Raw genomic sequence first — 13,716 nt, forward strand, 5'->3', positions numbered from 1 at the left:
CGAAAGAAAACACCTTTGTGATATCGTGTCAATATAGAAGCACGTTGTACTCAATAACTAAAAAACAAAAACAAAAACCATCGTATTTTTTTTAAAAATGCATTTTAATTTAGATTTTATATATCAAATTTTCAGGCTTTGAAAAAAAAAATCGTTTCCTAAATATTTGTATTGCTCCATAAGAATGAGGAAAAATACAGCTGTCTTTGATGGTTCTGGTCTTTATTCATGATCAGCCTTCACTGATGATGTAAAAAAATAGATAAAAAGTAACTGATGGAGAAGGATGGAGAATTGAGTGTTTAAACTCACCATTGCTCATTATTTTGTATATTTTACACCTTTTGGCTCATGGCTGCATGGCATCAAGATTCAGAATGTTCTGCTGTTGCCTGCTGAATGTATAGCCCATCTCCATACACTTACACACACACTTGATATATTAGTATGGCTTTTTAAATATGCTTCCCACAGCTCTCTCTTTCTCTTATATAAAAGTCACCATTGTGCATATTAGACATTTAAAAAAAATGCACAGCATAACAGATTATAAAACCACTGTGTCTTCTCCAGAGGATTAACAACAAGATATAAGCATAATACAAATAATGTCAGCGCACACACTTGTATCACACAGCATATAATATTTTATACCAAAGCATAAAGGTTTGTGGGAATATATGGCACCTGGTCCATCAGCGATGGGAATGACACTTAAATGCACCTCTCAGAAATAAACACAAGCGCGGACACGGAGTCTTTGTACACTCACTCTACATTATTGTCCAAAGTTAGAAAACAGATGCGTGCACAGTACAACAGTTTTAGAAACACAACCACACATCTATGGCTTCTCCCTCTACAAGTTTAGATTCCTTACAGTAATCTGATTTGTAAAACCCTCTGGTCAACCATCATTCTCTCCTTAAACGTGTGATGTAATGTGATTGTTTGTTATGTTTCTGGTAAAACTATAACCTTTAACAAACCTTCAGTGTTTTTCATTAAAGATGCTGCAGGTAGGCCAGGCTAGCTGCTTCCAGGCTCAATGCTAATCTAAGATATGAGTAGGCTGACAAATCACAGCAAGAAAAGGAAATTTTGCACAATTTTGCTTAATTGCTTTCACACCAGTGGCTAGAAAGATACCAACACACAGAGATACCATCAACATAAAACGTCAATTTGACATTTAAATTCAACTTTAGGTTAATATGCAAATGTTACAATGCTTCCTGTCTACTGGCTCTACAAAGGCAACATACTGTACTCTAGTGCAAGGCAGTATCACACAGCAATAACTGATACAGCAGTAAAACGCGTCTTTTAAAATATCCATCATGACTTTTGGCAAATTAAAATAACATTGTATAAAAAAAACAAGACTCTGTCGAAGAAAACAAGACACTGGCGAAGAGGCCCTTTAACAGAAAATAGTAGTCAAGGGTTGTAAACCTTAAAGTTTGGAGGTGGAAACGTTCATGTATTCCATGTCGTAATGTAAAGTAATGACAAAAGTACGTCCCTTTGAGTGATGCAGTCAGTGAGGCGAGGTTCAGTTTCTACCTGTTCTCAAGCGACTGGTGTTATTTTCACACAGTTTTCAAGTAAGAAGCACAGTTTAACAAGTTCCTACGTCCTTTAGCAGGTCTTCGGTTCATTCTTTGATGGGGGAATGAGGAGTGTGAAGCATAAATATCTCTTCTGCAGTAACACTGCCGTGATCGTGACGTCCATGAGTTCATCAGTCTCATGTCAACAGCCTTGAATGCCACATTGTTTTTTTCCTTTCCATGTAATGTACGACCATAAATAAACAGAAATCCAGTATTTTTGGTTGCCCTTCAGGTTCAGTTGTTGTTCTTCAAGGTCTGTTGTCTTTGGCCAGTGAGTGCATCATCCAGTTGACCTTTGTCTTCCAGCTTTCTCGCAGAGCTTCGTTGAACTTCACTTTGAAATTCTTCAGGGCTTCCTCCTCCGATTTGCCCAAAGCTAAAGAGTCCTTAAGAAAACAGAGAGCAAAGTCAAACCCGCTGCGTCCTGTTACTCAGCCGCATCATCGCTGATGTTTTTAATACCTTTAAGTACTGGATGTCTTTGGAGGACGTGAGCTCTGGCAGACCTGCTGCCTTCATCATAGCGAACAGGTTGACAAACAGCATTCCGTTCCGACACAGGATCTTATAGGCCCGCTCACAGTATTCCCTGAACCTGACAACACGGACAAAGTGATCCACCTTTACTCACATAAACCTGTGAACAGGATACAGGTTTTACCTTTCACCTCTCGACACTTTACCTCTCAAACTTCTCACTGTTGTTGGTCCGTCCTTGCTGAATCACGTGCACAAAATCATACGTCAGGATGAACGGAACGCGCTCCCTGTTGATACCAAGTTTCCGCTTGAAGTTTCCCAGGAAATGCCCGAAATCAATGTGGAAGAGCTGAGGAGCAAAGACAACGTTCAGCACACGAAACCCTGCAGAACCTTTGAAAATGACACTTCCTATAGATGAAACAGGGAGTTTGATCAAGTCCCAGGCCAGTGAATCTACGTCGGTGCTGAGTAGTGAAGGATTATAAACAACCCTCTTCACATAGACAAACTATTACAGTCAAATATCACCTTACCTGTCCGGTTTCCCTGATCATGATATTGTCATTGTGACGATCCCCGATGCCCAGGACGTAAGTAGCTACACAGTAGCCAGCACAGGACAGCGTAAATTCCTCTATTGCTTTTTCAAGTCTGCCCCTAGTAACAATAAGACAGGACAAGGAAGTGAGCCACGAGTGGCTTTTGTTCTAATAAACATTCCTACGTCTCTCTCGTACACTCAGCAGGGGCCGCGCTTGCATTCAGTCGTCCACACCAATCATTTATTTGACTGATATTGGTGCTTTGGGAGACCAACTTTGTTATTTTTAAGCTACGTTTTCTCATCGGGAAGTCTCCTCATCGCTGTCTGCTTGGAATTACTTTTTTTTTTTTACTGTGAATCTGCACACATTCTGCACGCTTCTTTGTGCATCTTCCCGAAAACGATTCCATAGCTAATGTGTATGGACAACCTTCCCAATATACACATATGAGGCGACTGCGTGGTTTCTACTACAAATATTTTGATGAAAACTGTCACACTCACTCCGGATTCTTAGATTTGAGCCAGTTGAGCAGAGCGTCCTTGTTGAAGGCTGCAGTGGCGGCACTGTTGCTGCTGTTACGCTGGATATTTGCGATGGTGTCCGAGTTCTTCACGACCTCGATGAGACCCATCTTGTTCCCGGTGGACAAGCAGCTGTATGGTATCATCCTGGGTGTAGGGCGACAGTAACACTGCTGGGATCGATTCAATGAAAGCTCATCTGAGATAGGGTGCTCCCCCTGCTGTACCTGAGGTCCAGGCCCTCTTTCTTCCATAGAATCTCCATAAGTCGGATCATCTGGAGGGTCAGCATGTCTTGTCGAAGATCTAAATTGAGACCGAAGAAGAGTTAGTTGTTTAAAATTTTAACATACAGTTTACTTAAAACTGTTCTTCACATTCAAGCTTGCATCCAAACCTTTTATTTCTACTAAAATCAATACAGCTAAAACCCCACACTGATACTCACCGTCGCCATTTTTAAAGATGATGCCCATCATATCTCCTTGAGCCCAGGGACTCTTATACATCAGCCACAGAGGTTTCATCTTGGAGTCCATAAACCTGCACTTGTCTGCACTGCAGGGCCAAACAAAGTCAAATTAGTCCCAAAGAAAGGTTCTTGAAAAGGCGTTTATTTACAGGAGCCTATTCTACTGTTATATAATATTCTCGTTAAAATAGGCAGCCAACAATAGCGTTTAGAGCTGTTAGCAGGGTCATTTGATTAATTTAGGGGCCTGCTCTTCAGTATCTGAGCTGAGCTAATTAGCAGCTGCTGGTCTTTGCGCGACATTTTCTTGGAAAAGCAGTGGAAAAAATTGTGTCTGTCCTTTTGTAGAGATTACTGAGTGACAATATGAGTGGATCACAAAATGGGAAATCAGTTAGTCACTGTCATTCTATGCACTAGAAGATTCCCACAAATGCATTTACACGAAAGAGACGAGAGGGTTGGCAGCATGTGGGCCATTAGCATAAAAATGGCACATTGGCTGGCAAAGCCGGTGTCAGCTACAGGAATAACGCGAGGCAAACACAAACTCTGAACTGAAACTCAGCTGCAGCTGGGGAAACCCAGCTGGCAGAAAACAGAACCACAGACTGTCTGTACATGTCCATAGACCACTGCTTTACATTACTGTGCACACAGATGCAGCCTTCAGTTACATTTGAGCATAGCCAAAGACTGTTCTATCACAGTGGCCATAGACATCGCTGGAGTTTTTGTGTCAGAACAAGAAGTTCAACCCTTTTGCATTTTACACCATGTCTGCTGTGATGAAAAGGGAGTGCCGTGGTGGGTTATTTGAGGGAGAGGAGTGTGTGTGTGTTAAAGAAAAGTTGATAAAATAAAAAGGAGATGCTTCATCGCAGGATATTACAGCCGGAGACCATGCGTGCTGCCTGGGCTCAAGGTCTTCAATGAATGATGATGACATTTTCCAGAGATCTGATTGCTCAGGCGGACCTTTGATTTATCTTTAATCTGGAACACAACCTCCTCTGCAGCAGGGTAATATGGTGGTGTTTTGAAGTGACCCAGCTCTGTTTCTCTGTCCATTTAACCCTGTGTTTACTGCAGTAAACAAAACCTGGTTTGCAGAACAGACAAATTTGATATTTACGTACGGGCTTAACCCCCCCAGCAGAGTTCCTGGATTATGGATGCTATAAATAACACTCATCTGTCAATGTGGGACATATTCTGTTAAATGTTTTGTATGTGTGTGTCTGGCACTAACCAGATCTCAGCAAGGACCACGCTGGGGTTGAGCGGTGACAGCAGGTCTGACAGCGTCTCCAGGTAGGACTCCTGCTTGATGCACAGTTTCAAATCATCCACCGTCATCTTCTGGGAGCCCGACTTGACGATGTCGCTCAAAGTCTTCATTTTGAGCAGGGCTTCATTCTGTGCGTGTGTGTGTGTGTGGGGGGGGATGCGGTGAAGGCTTAGAACTGGTGGCATGGCGCCAAAAAAAGCAAAGATCAGCGCTCAGAGGTTTGAGCTGCCTACAACTTTACCTGTTTGATTAAGAGCTTGATGTGCCAGATGTTTCCCCTGCAATAGGCCTCCAAGATCAGGCTAAAACGCAAACTCACAGATGGCACATGAATTTCTGACCTGTAATAAACAGACAGCTAGTCTTCAGTTACAGCCATAAAAATGGGAACGCGTAAATTTATAGCCCCCGTACTCACTTGAGATGCCAGAATAGAAAGTGTCCTATCCTGCTGTTGGAGAGAGCTCTCTCCAGGAGGAACGTGGTGAGGTCACAGTCGAGATAGGACTCGTACTTCAACACCTGGACCAGTTGGATCAAATACTGCAGCAACTCCTCATCGCTGCGTGCAGACGAAATGTGTCAGAAGTCGTAAAAACCCATTACGTCTGGGTGACGTCTGGGTGGCGGTGTGAGCAAATACATGAGTGTGTGCACCTGAGTTTCCTGAGGCACCTGATGGTGAAGGCACGCACCGCTGGATCGGGAAAACTGTAGTCTAAGAGCTCCAAGGCATGGATGGCGGGAAGGTCCGGCCAGTATCGCAACAATCCCACCATCTGGACTACGTCCTCACGTTTATTCCACTTGGTGATGAGGAGCAGCTTGGACAAGCTCTCAGGATAATGGTCGCAAACTACTGACCGCAGCTTCCACAGGAGCTCTTTCTCGTCCTCGAAGATCTCTGTGTAGTTTTTATTGTCCATGATCTCCTTTAGTTTGATGTGCTGCAGAGAGCAAAGACTCATGGGTAAACAAGAGCAGCCAGGGCTGTTTCTACATCTGCAAATGATGTAAAAGTCTTACTTCCACTTTTGTTGCAACTACAGCAAACCCATTCTTCTCCAGGTCACTAATCTGGAAACAAATTTGCACTTTGGTTTTTCTTAGTCTTCTGACTTGTGCTGCTGAAATTTCAGCACATCCACCATGTTTCTGCCCTTAAAGAAAGCGAACAGGTACCTTCTCGAGCGGTGGATAGTAGAGAGGATGCGGCCGGACATTGGGGAATTGAATGAGCAGTCCAGCAGCACTGTCTACATTGGGGTTCTTCTCTACTGTTCCCATTGGGTTCAACAGGTCCCCTTTGTCATCTGTGATGGCACAATGTCAAATATCAACTGTAACATTTTGATTGTCAGCACTCTATTCCTGCATGACAGATTCTTGGGGGGGGTTGTTGTCATGATAAACGTAGCACTATGTGGCCTAGCATGATTAGCATGAGCAGAAATAGAACTTCCATCAGGTGTTTTTAACAGGCCAGAGAAGCTTCTGTAGCTCCCACAGCACAATTATTTACCCAGAAACACCTCTTTCAGAAGTCTAATTTAGCTTCTACTTTGAGGTACTACAACAGTTACAACAGGGCCTGAAGTAAGCGTCCAACGCGGCTATTGTGCGTTTGTTGCTGGTGCTGATGCTGCCGACGGCCACATGTTACTGTTTTTCTGACAATCTGGCAGCAACAGAAAGGGTCAATTCCACCGTTGAAAAATGAGCCATTAATAAGAAAAATATTATCTGGTATGGAGGAAACATGCAATGTGTTGGTGCAGAGGCAGAGATTAAAGCACCAGGTACAGACGGCCAGGTGGACAAGAGGAACTCCCCGGTCTTCAGCTGGTCCTTGTAGTCAAACACCATGGTGTTGACCCAGGCGATCGGACAGTCCTGGAAGCAGAAACATGCAGAATATTATAATTATGTTCATAAGTGATGTTTGCTGCGTGGGTAAATGTGGGATTAGCGACTAAAGTAGGGCTTCTGTCTGTATTTCTGTTTTTTTTTTCTCTCTCTGCAGGACTTTGGTTCCGGGAAAAAAGGCAGAAGTCACAAAGAAAGCAGAAGTGGTCTCGATGCTCAGAAACCTAGCGCCCACCTGGGCACCAAGCCACGACAAACTAGAAAGAGTTTTTTTTGGTGTGAGCTCAGTGGATGTGTGCAGTTTCAATTAGCGCTGTCTTTATTTCAGAGGTAAAATCATTGAATTTTCAACACTCTCATTGAGGAATAAGGGGATTTATTACCTATTAAATAGGTGATTGAAGAAGTATGTTTTATGTGTTGGGAAATGAGACAAATTTTCTAAAGCTCACTTGAGTTTCTGTCAAACTGGGCATTTACTGTACATTCCTGTTGATTTAAAGCTTTAAATGTTGCAGTTTGGTGCATTTTACATAGGATGTTTAGTAGTTTAAATTAAAAAGGGAGACTCTGCAGACTGCAGCATGAACAGCAATGATAGAGATGGATTTAGAATTCCTTTAACATGTTTGCCATTGACTTCCTTCCTTTAAGTGGTGAGCAGATAAAAGGGTGGCTGAATAGTTAACCGCAGCCGCTGAACACACTTGCACAACCAGAAGCAGCAGCAAAATACACACTCACACCCACAAACACACACCCACCCACCCACACACTCACACACAGTGGAGAGGAAGTGGATCTGTTTATGCTTGTTAACAAGCTCACCCCCACCAGCACCAATAGTTGTGATAAACCTTTTCAGGCACCTACCGCCTTCTTATTCTTCTTTTTAGTGCCTCTGGGTTTCTTGTTTTTCTCAATGACGGCGTAAAGAGCGAAGCACAGGCGGCTCATGCGAGGCAAGTCGGAAAAGTTGATGTCGAATTCCAGCTTCTGGTCCCACACCGGCTCAGAGCACACCGCCACCTCCGTGCTCGTCACCATCTTACAGAGCAGCTCGCTGCCATGGAACAGGCCGGCCTGCACCACCAGCTGGATGGGGAAACAGTTAAATGTAGGGTTGACAACTGAGTGAGATAGACGTATGTCACCATATGATTCAGAGTTTCCTGTGTCACCTAGGCCGTGACTCAGGGGTCAAAACTAATCCGAGCAGGTGGTGTTGCCTTACAATGTCCTGGTTAGATAAATAATGGCAGCAGGTGAAATTCAATGTTAAAAAGCCATTAAGGTTGTGCCTATTGGCAAATCAAGATAGGCTGAATCTATATTAGTAAACACACCAGCGGACGATCTCCCCAAGGCCATGTTTTCAAGCCTTGGATGGCCAGCAGCGGCCATGATTGATAATTATGTGACAGGTCAAATCCGCCATCGGTCATGATGCGGCGCAGTCGGAAGTGCACTTAATCACCCATCAGAACGCTAACACTGTTAGCCACAAGCTCCATTTACACACAGAGATGTGCAAACACACCACACGCCGCCATGTGCGCTTTCTTTCTTTTGTATTTAAATCTGTTCTCATCCTTTCTACATTTACGCTTGACTTTTGTTTGTAATAGTAACAAAATGCATGCGCTGGGGGAAAAAAGTGCGTTGAAAGCAAGAGATGGGGAGACTGTGAACTGTCTGTTTTCTTAGAATCTAGGCCTGAGGGTGATACGCAAAAATAAGATAGGCCGTCCCCACTTCCTGTTTTGAAGCTTCAACCAACCGCCTTGATGAATTATGAGAAACATAGTCAGGACCATGTGACTCCTTGTCATGTCACCCCCGAACTGTGATCTTGAAGTGAGACACTAGCAAACACACTTGGCTTTCGCTGAGCTGCAAAGTGGAACAATACTGGCAGCAAACAACACCAACCTTCATCCCCTCGGCTGCGTTGACTCGGCTGCCGTGCAGCAGGCGAATGTGGAAAGGCTCATTGATGGACCACAGAGACGAGGTGTTCTGCTGGGAGAGAGTCATGGGAGACGCTTGATTTTCCCCAGTCACCTGTACTTACTTATAAAATGAAGAGCTTAATAAAGAGGACGCAACTGATAACTATCTCTCTAGCTTGACATAAAGCAAAGGGGGGTGTAAATTATCAACGCAGTGGTGCAGAGAATGTTCAAAGTTCAGAGTCTGGGATGAGGACAGGGATGTGACAGGAAGGGAGAAAGAGAGCAGCTCTGTTAATGAGAGACAGCCTCCGGCCGCTGACCTCTTACCTTCTTCAGCGGCAGTGGAGGCGGCCTGGACGGGCGATGACACTTGTACGCCTGGCTGCACGCCCGACCCTGCTCCTCCTGATATTTACGGATGGTGGAGTGGTGCACCATGGTCAGGTGAGGGTTCTGGCTGTTTCTCAAACACGAGAAGATGTACTGGGAGAAAAAAACAAGGAGAGGAGGAGCAAAGGACACGTGTTTTATTTACAGGTTTTCCCACGGATACTTCTCAGCGTCCCACTAGCCGCGGCTGACTCCTGCGGGCTGTTCATTCACTGTAGGCTAATGCAGCCAAAATCTCATTATGTGTAAATAGATGCAGTTGCCTTCTGCAGAGACAGATATGAGTCACCCCTGGAGGTAGCTGGGGTTTCAGAATCAACACTGGGGTCTCCTGCTACCCAAAAGGCCTGACTCATTCTGATATTAGATCGTTTCAGCTACTACTGGCCTCCTACGCAGGGTGAAAACGCACAGACAAGGACAAAAACAAGTCTGAGAATTGACACATCTAAAACCTGCTTTCAGTGGGTTTTTTTATGCCCCAGACTAATTTCACAAACGCACTGTGATGAGCTGGAATGAGAATTTTTTTCCCCAACATTGTGGAATGTTGCTCTAGTTTATTCCACGTTGAATGGAGGACGCTGCCTGCACGGCTTCTCATGGCCACTCACTTTGAACTGAGACAGCGGGTGCCTCCCATAGATGTACTCCCACCTCCCGTTGACTTGGAGGGTGTAGTCCTCCGGCTCTTGACGCACCGAGCGAAAGACCGTGGCCTTCTTCTTCAGGGCGGCCCTCATGAGAGCAGCCGGGAGGTCCTGAGGGTCCTGCTGCAGCATGAAGCTCTCCTGAAGCAGCAAATGAAGGCATCAAGCTTCCAGGTAACTGTAACTCTGACATTTGGCTCAGTTTTGAAGGTGTTAGAGGTGTTGGAGGGGGCTTTCCAGAGGTGCCTCTCGATTACAATATTCAAAATAAGCCTCCACAGAGTTCCTGTTTTCAGGTTTTATTCCCACAGTTGGGGATTTGTCAGTGCTGTCCCATAGAGACTAATTAGAACGAATAACATTTGCAGGCAATTCAGAAAACAGTGCAATAGCAGACTCACGTCGGAGGCCTCGAACTTGACGTTGATAAAAATCTTGGTATTTTTTGACTTCACACCCCCGCACTCTACCGGAGAAGAGCAGGGTTCCAGTTCGCAGGGGAAGTTGCACTCCATCCACTGCAGCCACGGCAACACTTGCCGCTCCTGAGCCTTCTCCTCACAGAACGTGCGCATCTTGGCCCGGAACTCGTCCACCTCGTGGTTCTTCTGGGCTTCGAACTCGTGCAGCCCTGGAAAACAAAACGGCCTTGTTAGTGGTACAACACCTGGACGGAAGAGTGAAGGACGTGGATTGATTAATGGGAATTATACAAGCAGATGAGGGAGAAAAAAGGTCTCTCCTTTATAAAGAGATAGTATTTTAAGAAAAATTCCAAAACCAACAAGAGCGTTAAGAGTTGATGTGGCTCTGGTTACACAACACCCCTGCATTTCACTGTTATGAGTGACAAAGATAGTCAGACACGTAGCGCAGCATCATCAGTACTACCAAATGTTAGTTATCCATTTCTACTGTGCTCAGCGATGGATCGGTCGATGAGAAGGCTGCACTAAACCAATAAATCCATCTTTTTTTCCCGTCACTAACCTTTGCCAGTTAACTGGCTGATCTGGGTGTTGGTCAGCTTCTCTACACGGTCGCCCACCCTCGCCACCAGCCGCAGGACGCACATGAAGGGCCTCACGTCGCTGATTCGCCTGGACTCCTCCTCCAGCTCCTCCCTCTCCGCTGTCTGGTTGATGCAGGTGAAGACGTACGAGTCTGGGTCGCCCAGCGCGGCGTACAGGGCCTCACTTTGGGCGTTTTTCCACACCATCTGAAATCAGAGGTCAACCACGCCGGTTTCTGTCTGTATTCATTTCAAACCGCTTCATTTCATTTACCCGCTGTCACGTCTGTTACCATGGTGATGCCTGTGTTACATTTATGTACATGCACAATGTGATTAATTCAGTTTTGTTCATAACATTAAAGCTAATTAAAGAAACTCAAAAAGAAGAAATTCCCAGATGAATACTGCATCGGGCCACTTCTCTAAACATTAAATAACAATGGAAACTTTTTGTAGGAAACTGGGTAAAATCAAGTTATTATGACACGTTTATAGATGGAATAAACTCACATTTGCATGATGTTGAACATGAATGCTGCAAGAACTCTGTTGAGGTTTAGGCTAAAACATGAATGGCAGCAGAGGACCGGAACACCCCCCCATCCCCCAGCATGGTGGAGAGCAGATCATGAGTAAATGTAAATTTTAGGTGAACTTTTCCTTTAATCTATACTGCATCGAAAGCCCTACAGGACCCTTCATTCAGACACAGTGTAACTCCAAGAGTCCTCTTTGCACCAATGAACAACACTTCAGGTAAAAGCATAAACATATTAGAAGCAAAATTGTTTATTGTGAGAATGGATTTAAACCTCAAAGTGAGTGTGGACAACTTTAGACTTTCCCAAAAAGGCCTTTTCACTTCCTGAATGCAATAATATGAATCCTGTTAGAATCTGCGTCATTGGCATTCAAAATTTAACGCGGCTACACCAGACAGGCTGAAGTGGCAGCCCGGTTGGCATAGAAACCAACACGTTCACATTTAGCAGCAGAGCTGCTTCGGCGGGGAACACTGCAGCTCCCTCCAACTCCAACAAGCCTCAGAAGCCAATCTGAGGCAACGTCTGGGTTGTGCGACGATTTAATTAGCCTAATGTCTGCAGGGAACGCAAGTCAATCAATTTGCTTAAAAGCGCGTCGACTTAATAACAACGGAGGTTATCACTGATTTCATAATCTTCCTCGCATGAATAGCAGAATTTCATCATATAGTTGTGCAACAGAAAGTTCAATTGAGGTGTATCTGGAGTAACGTTGATTAAATTGGAATGGGCTGCACCTTTTTGATGGTTCCGATGGTGTCATTTCGAGACACAGGGAATTTGAGGAAGATCCCAGTCGGCAGCAGGAAGTCCATCACGATCCGCTGGTCCCCCTCCTTCTCCCACTCCTCCTGCATCCCATACTTCCCTGGGGGCATGGTGACGGCCTCTCATTTACCGTCAGCTCCTCTGCTGCTCACTGGAACCCCCCCCCCACACACACAGACACACAGACACACAGACACACAGACACACACACAGGAAACAGGTTAATATGTTCACTATTAACAGGCGTCTGCAGTACACATACAAGTGCAATGAGAGGAGTTGTGCACTTAATCTGCATTTATGCAGCTATGCTCACAGATGTTCCATTAAAATGGATCGAAAAGTGCTTCATCTAAGAGCCAAAATGGAAGTCTTCCAAAATTCTAATTCGCTCTTCAGTCAACAGACTCTTCATCAACGTTGTAAATCGTGGAAGCGGCAGGTCCCTCTTCACCATATTTAATTTTGCCGTGAAGGTCAGGTCTGCATAGGGGACATAAACGACCCCGCCTGACCCCTCCACGATGAACTGAATGCGTTTATATTCATATTAGGTATAAAAGAAAGTCGGAATAATGCCTCAGTATACAGACACGGCACCCATTTCACCTCCATAAAGAAGCTGCTCTGGGGTCATATGAGGTGAAGGCCAATATTATAAATAAAGAATTCAAATTGAAAGAATGAATAAATAAATAGACAAATGCAAAGTACAGTTTTCTGTAAATAGACAGATGGTGCAAACAGAGATAGGCATCCTGTAGTTTACCATAAAGTAATCCAAGACTATTGATTTGAGTAAGAAGAAACTTGCTGTGAGGGCAGCTCTCCTCTACGGGGCTGCGCGCCGTCTTATTCCTATAAATAAAAACTGCAATTACTGTCAGAGCACGGCCAGAAAAACCCGTTTCCAATAGCCATCAATAGTGTCCAGGGAACAGGTGCACGGACAGACATGGCCTAAAGGAAAAGCGCCCCTCTTCCTCTCCGTCCCCACTGCCTAATCACTCCATTTACGCCGCTGTCACGCACGAATCCTCGCCAACCTGTTAGCGCGGACACTTGCCTGTGAGCTGCGGGCGCCGGTCATCTCCTCACGGCTTGAACTGAAGATGGAGGCTGGAGCATCGCGTCGGTGACGTCGGAAGGCTGCGGTTCGACCCGTGCACGAACGCTGGAGATCACACGGACCGCTCTCCCCCGTCCCGGTAGGTCGGGTCGGGCGAAGGTGTCTCGGGTCCCGCAGTGATGTGTCTGCGCTGAGCCGGACTGCGCGCTGCTCCGTGCGCGCTCCGGGCTGCACTCTGCGGCTCTCCGAGCGCCAAGGGACCGTCCACCAAAACTTCAGTTTGTGCAAAGTGAAAGTAAACGTCTCTCCCTCCCTCTGACTTCCGCCCTCCGCCTCCTTTTGGCTGTTATTCCGAGAAAAAAAAAGAAGTAAAATTTTGTGAATGAGGATCGTTAGATTCCCGATACGTCAGTAGATGTATTGAATATTTGTATTTTTTGTTGTTTTGTTCGTTTAAAAAAAAAATCGTTTGCAAGTTGTTGTTTTTTTGTTTTTTTTAAATATACGTTTAAAAGTCAGAAATAGAA

The 13,716-nt window shown here is 45.0% G+C and overlaps 1 protein-coding gene across 2 annotated transcripts; it reads right to left on the bottom strand.

The window, feature by feature from the left end:
* Positions 1 to 205: 205 nt before the first annotated feature.
* Positions 206 to 13,481, bottom strand: pik3cd (phosphatidylinositol-4,5-bisphosphate 3-kinase, catalytic subunit delta). 2 transcript variants are annotated; one of them, XM_057040982.1, is made up of 22 exons: positions 13,187 to 13,481; positions 12,090 to 12,271; positions 10,783 to 11,011; positions 10,194 to 10,423; positions 9,757 to 9,933; positions 9,080 to 9,235; positions 8,730 to 8,816; positions 7,671 to 7,892; positions 6,728 to 6,824; positions 6,114 to 6,244; positions 5,958 to 6,008; positions 5,589 to 5,878; positions 5,350 to 5,493; positions 5,173 to 5,272; positions 4,893 to 5,059; positions 3,617 to 3,726; positions 3,396 to 3,474; positions 3,148 to 3,315; positions 2,633 to 2,756; positions 2,300 to 2,445; positions 2,079 to 2,211; positions 206 to 2,002 (listed from the first exon to the last, which is right to left on the bottom strand). In XM_057040982.1, exons 2-22 carry the CDS (start codon positions 12,228 to 12,230, stop codon positions 1,865 to 1,867), a joined length of 3,120 nt encoding a protein of 1,039 aa, XP_056896962.1. In that variant the 5' UTR covers positions 12,231 to 12,271; positions 13,187 to 13,481; the 3' UTR covers positions 206 to 1,864. The 2 variants fall into 2 exon arrangements, with proteins under 2 accessions (XP_056896962.1, XP_056896961.1); XM_057040981.1 differs by having other exon boundaries at positions 8,730 to 8,819.
* Between the last annotated feature and the right edge of the window lie 235 nt (positions 13,482 to 13,716).

The sequence above is a fragment of the Takifugu flavidus genome, chromosome 8, assembly GCF_003711565.1.
Source record: "Takifugu flavidus isolate HTHZ2018 chromosome 8, ASM371156v2, whole genome shotgun sequence".
NCBI lineage: Eukaryota > Metazoa > Chordata > Actinopteri > Tetraodontiformes > Tetraodontidae > Takifugu > Takifugu flavidus.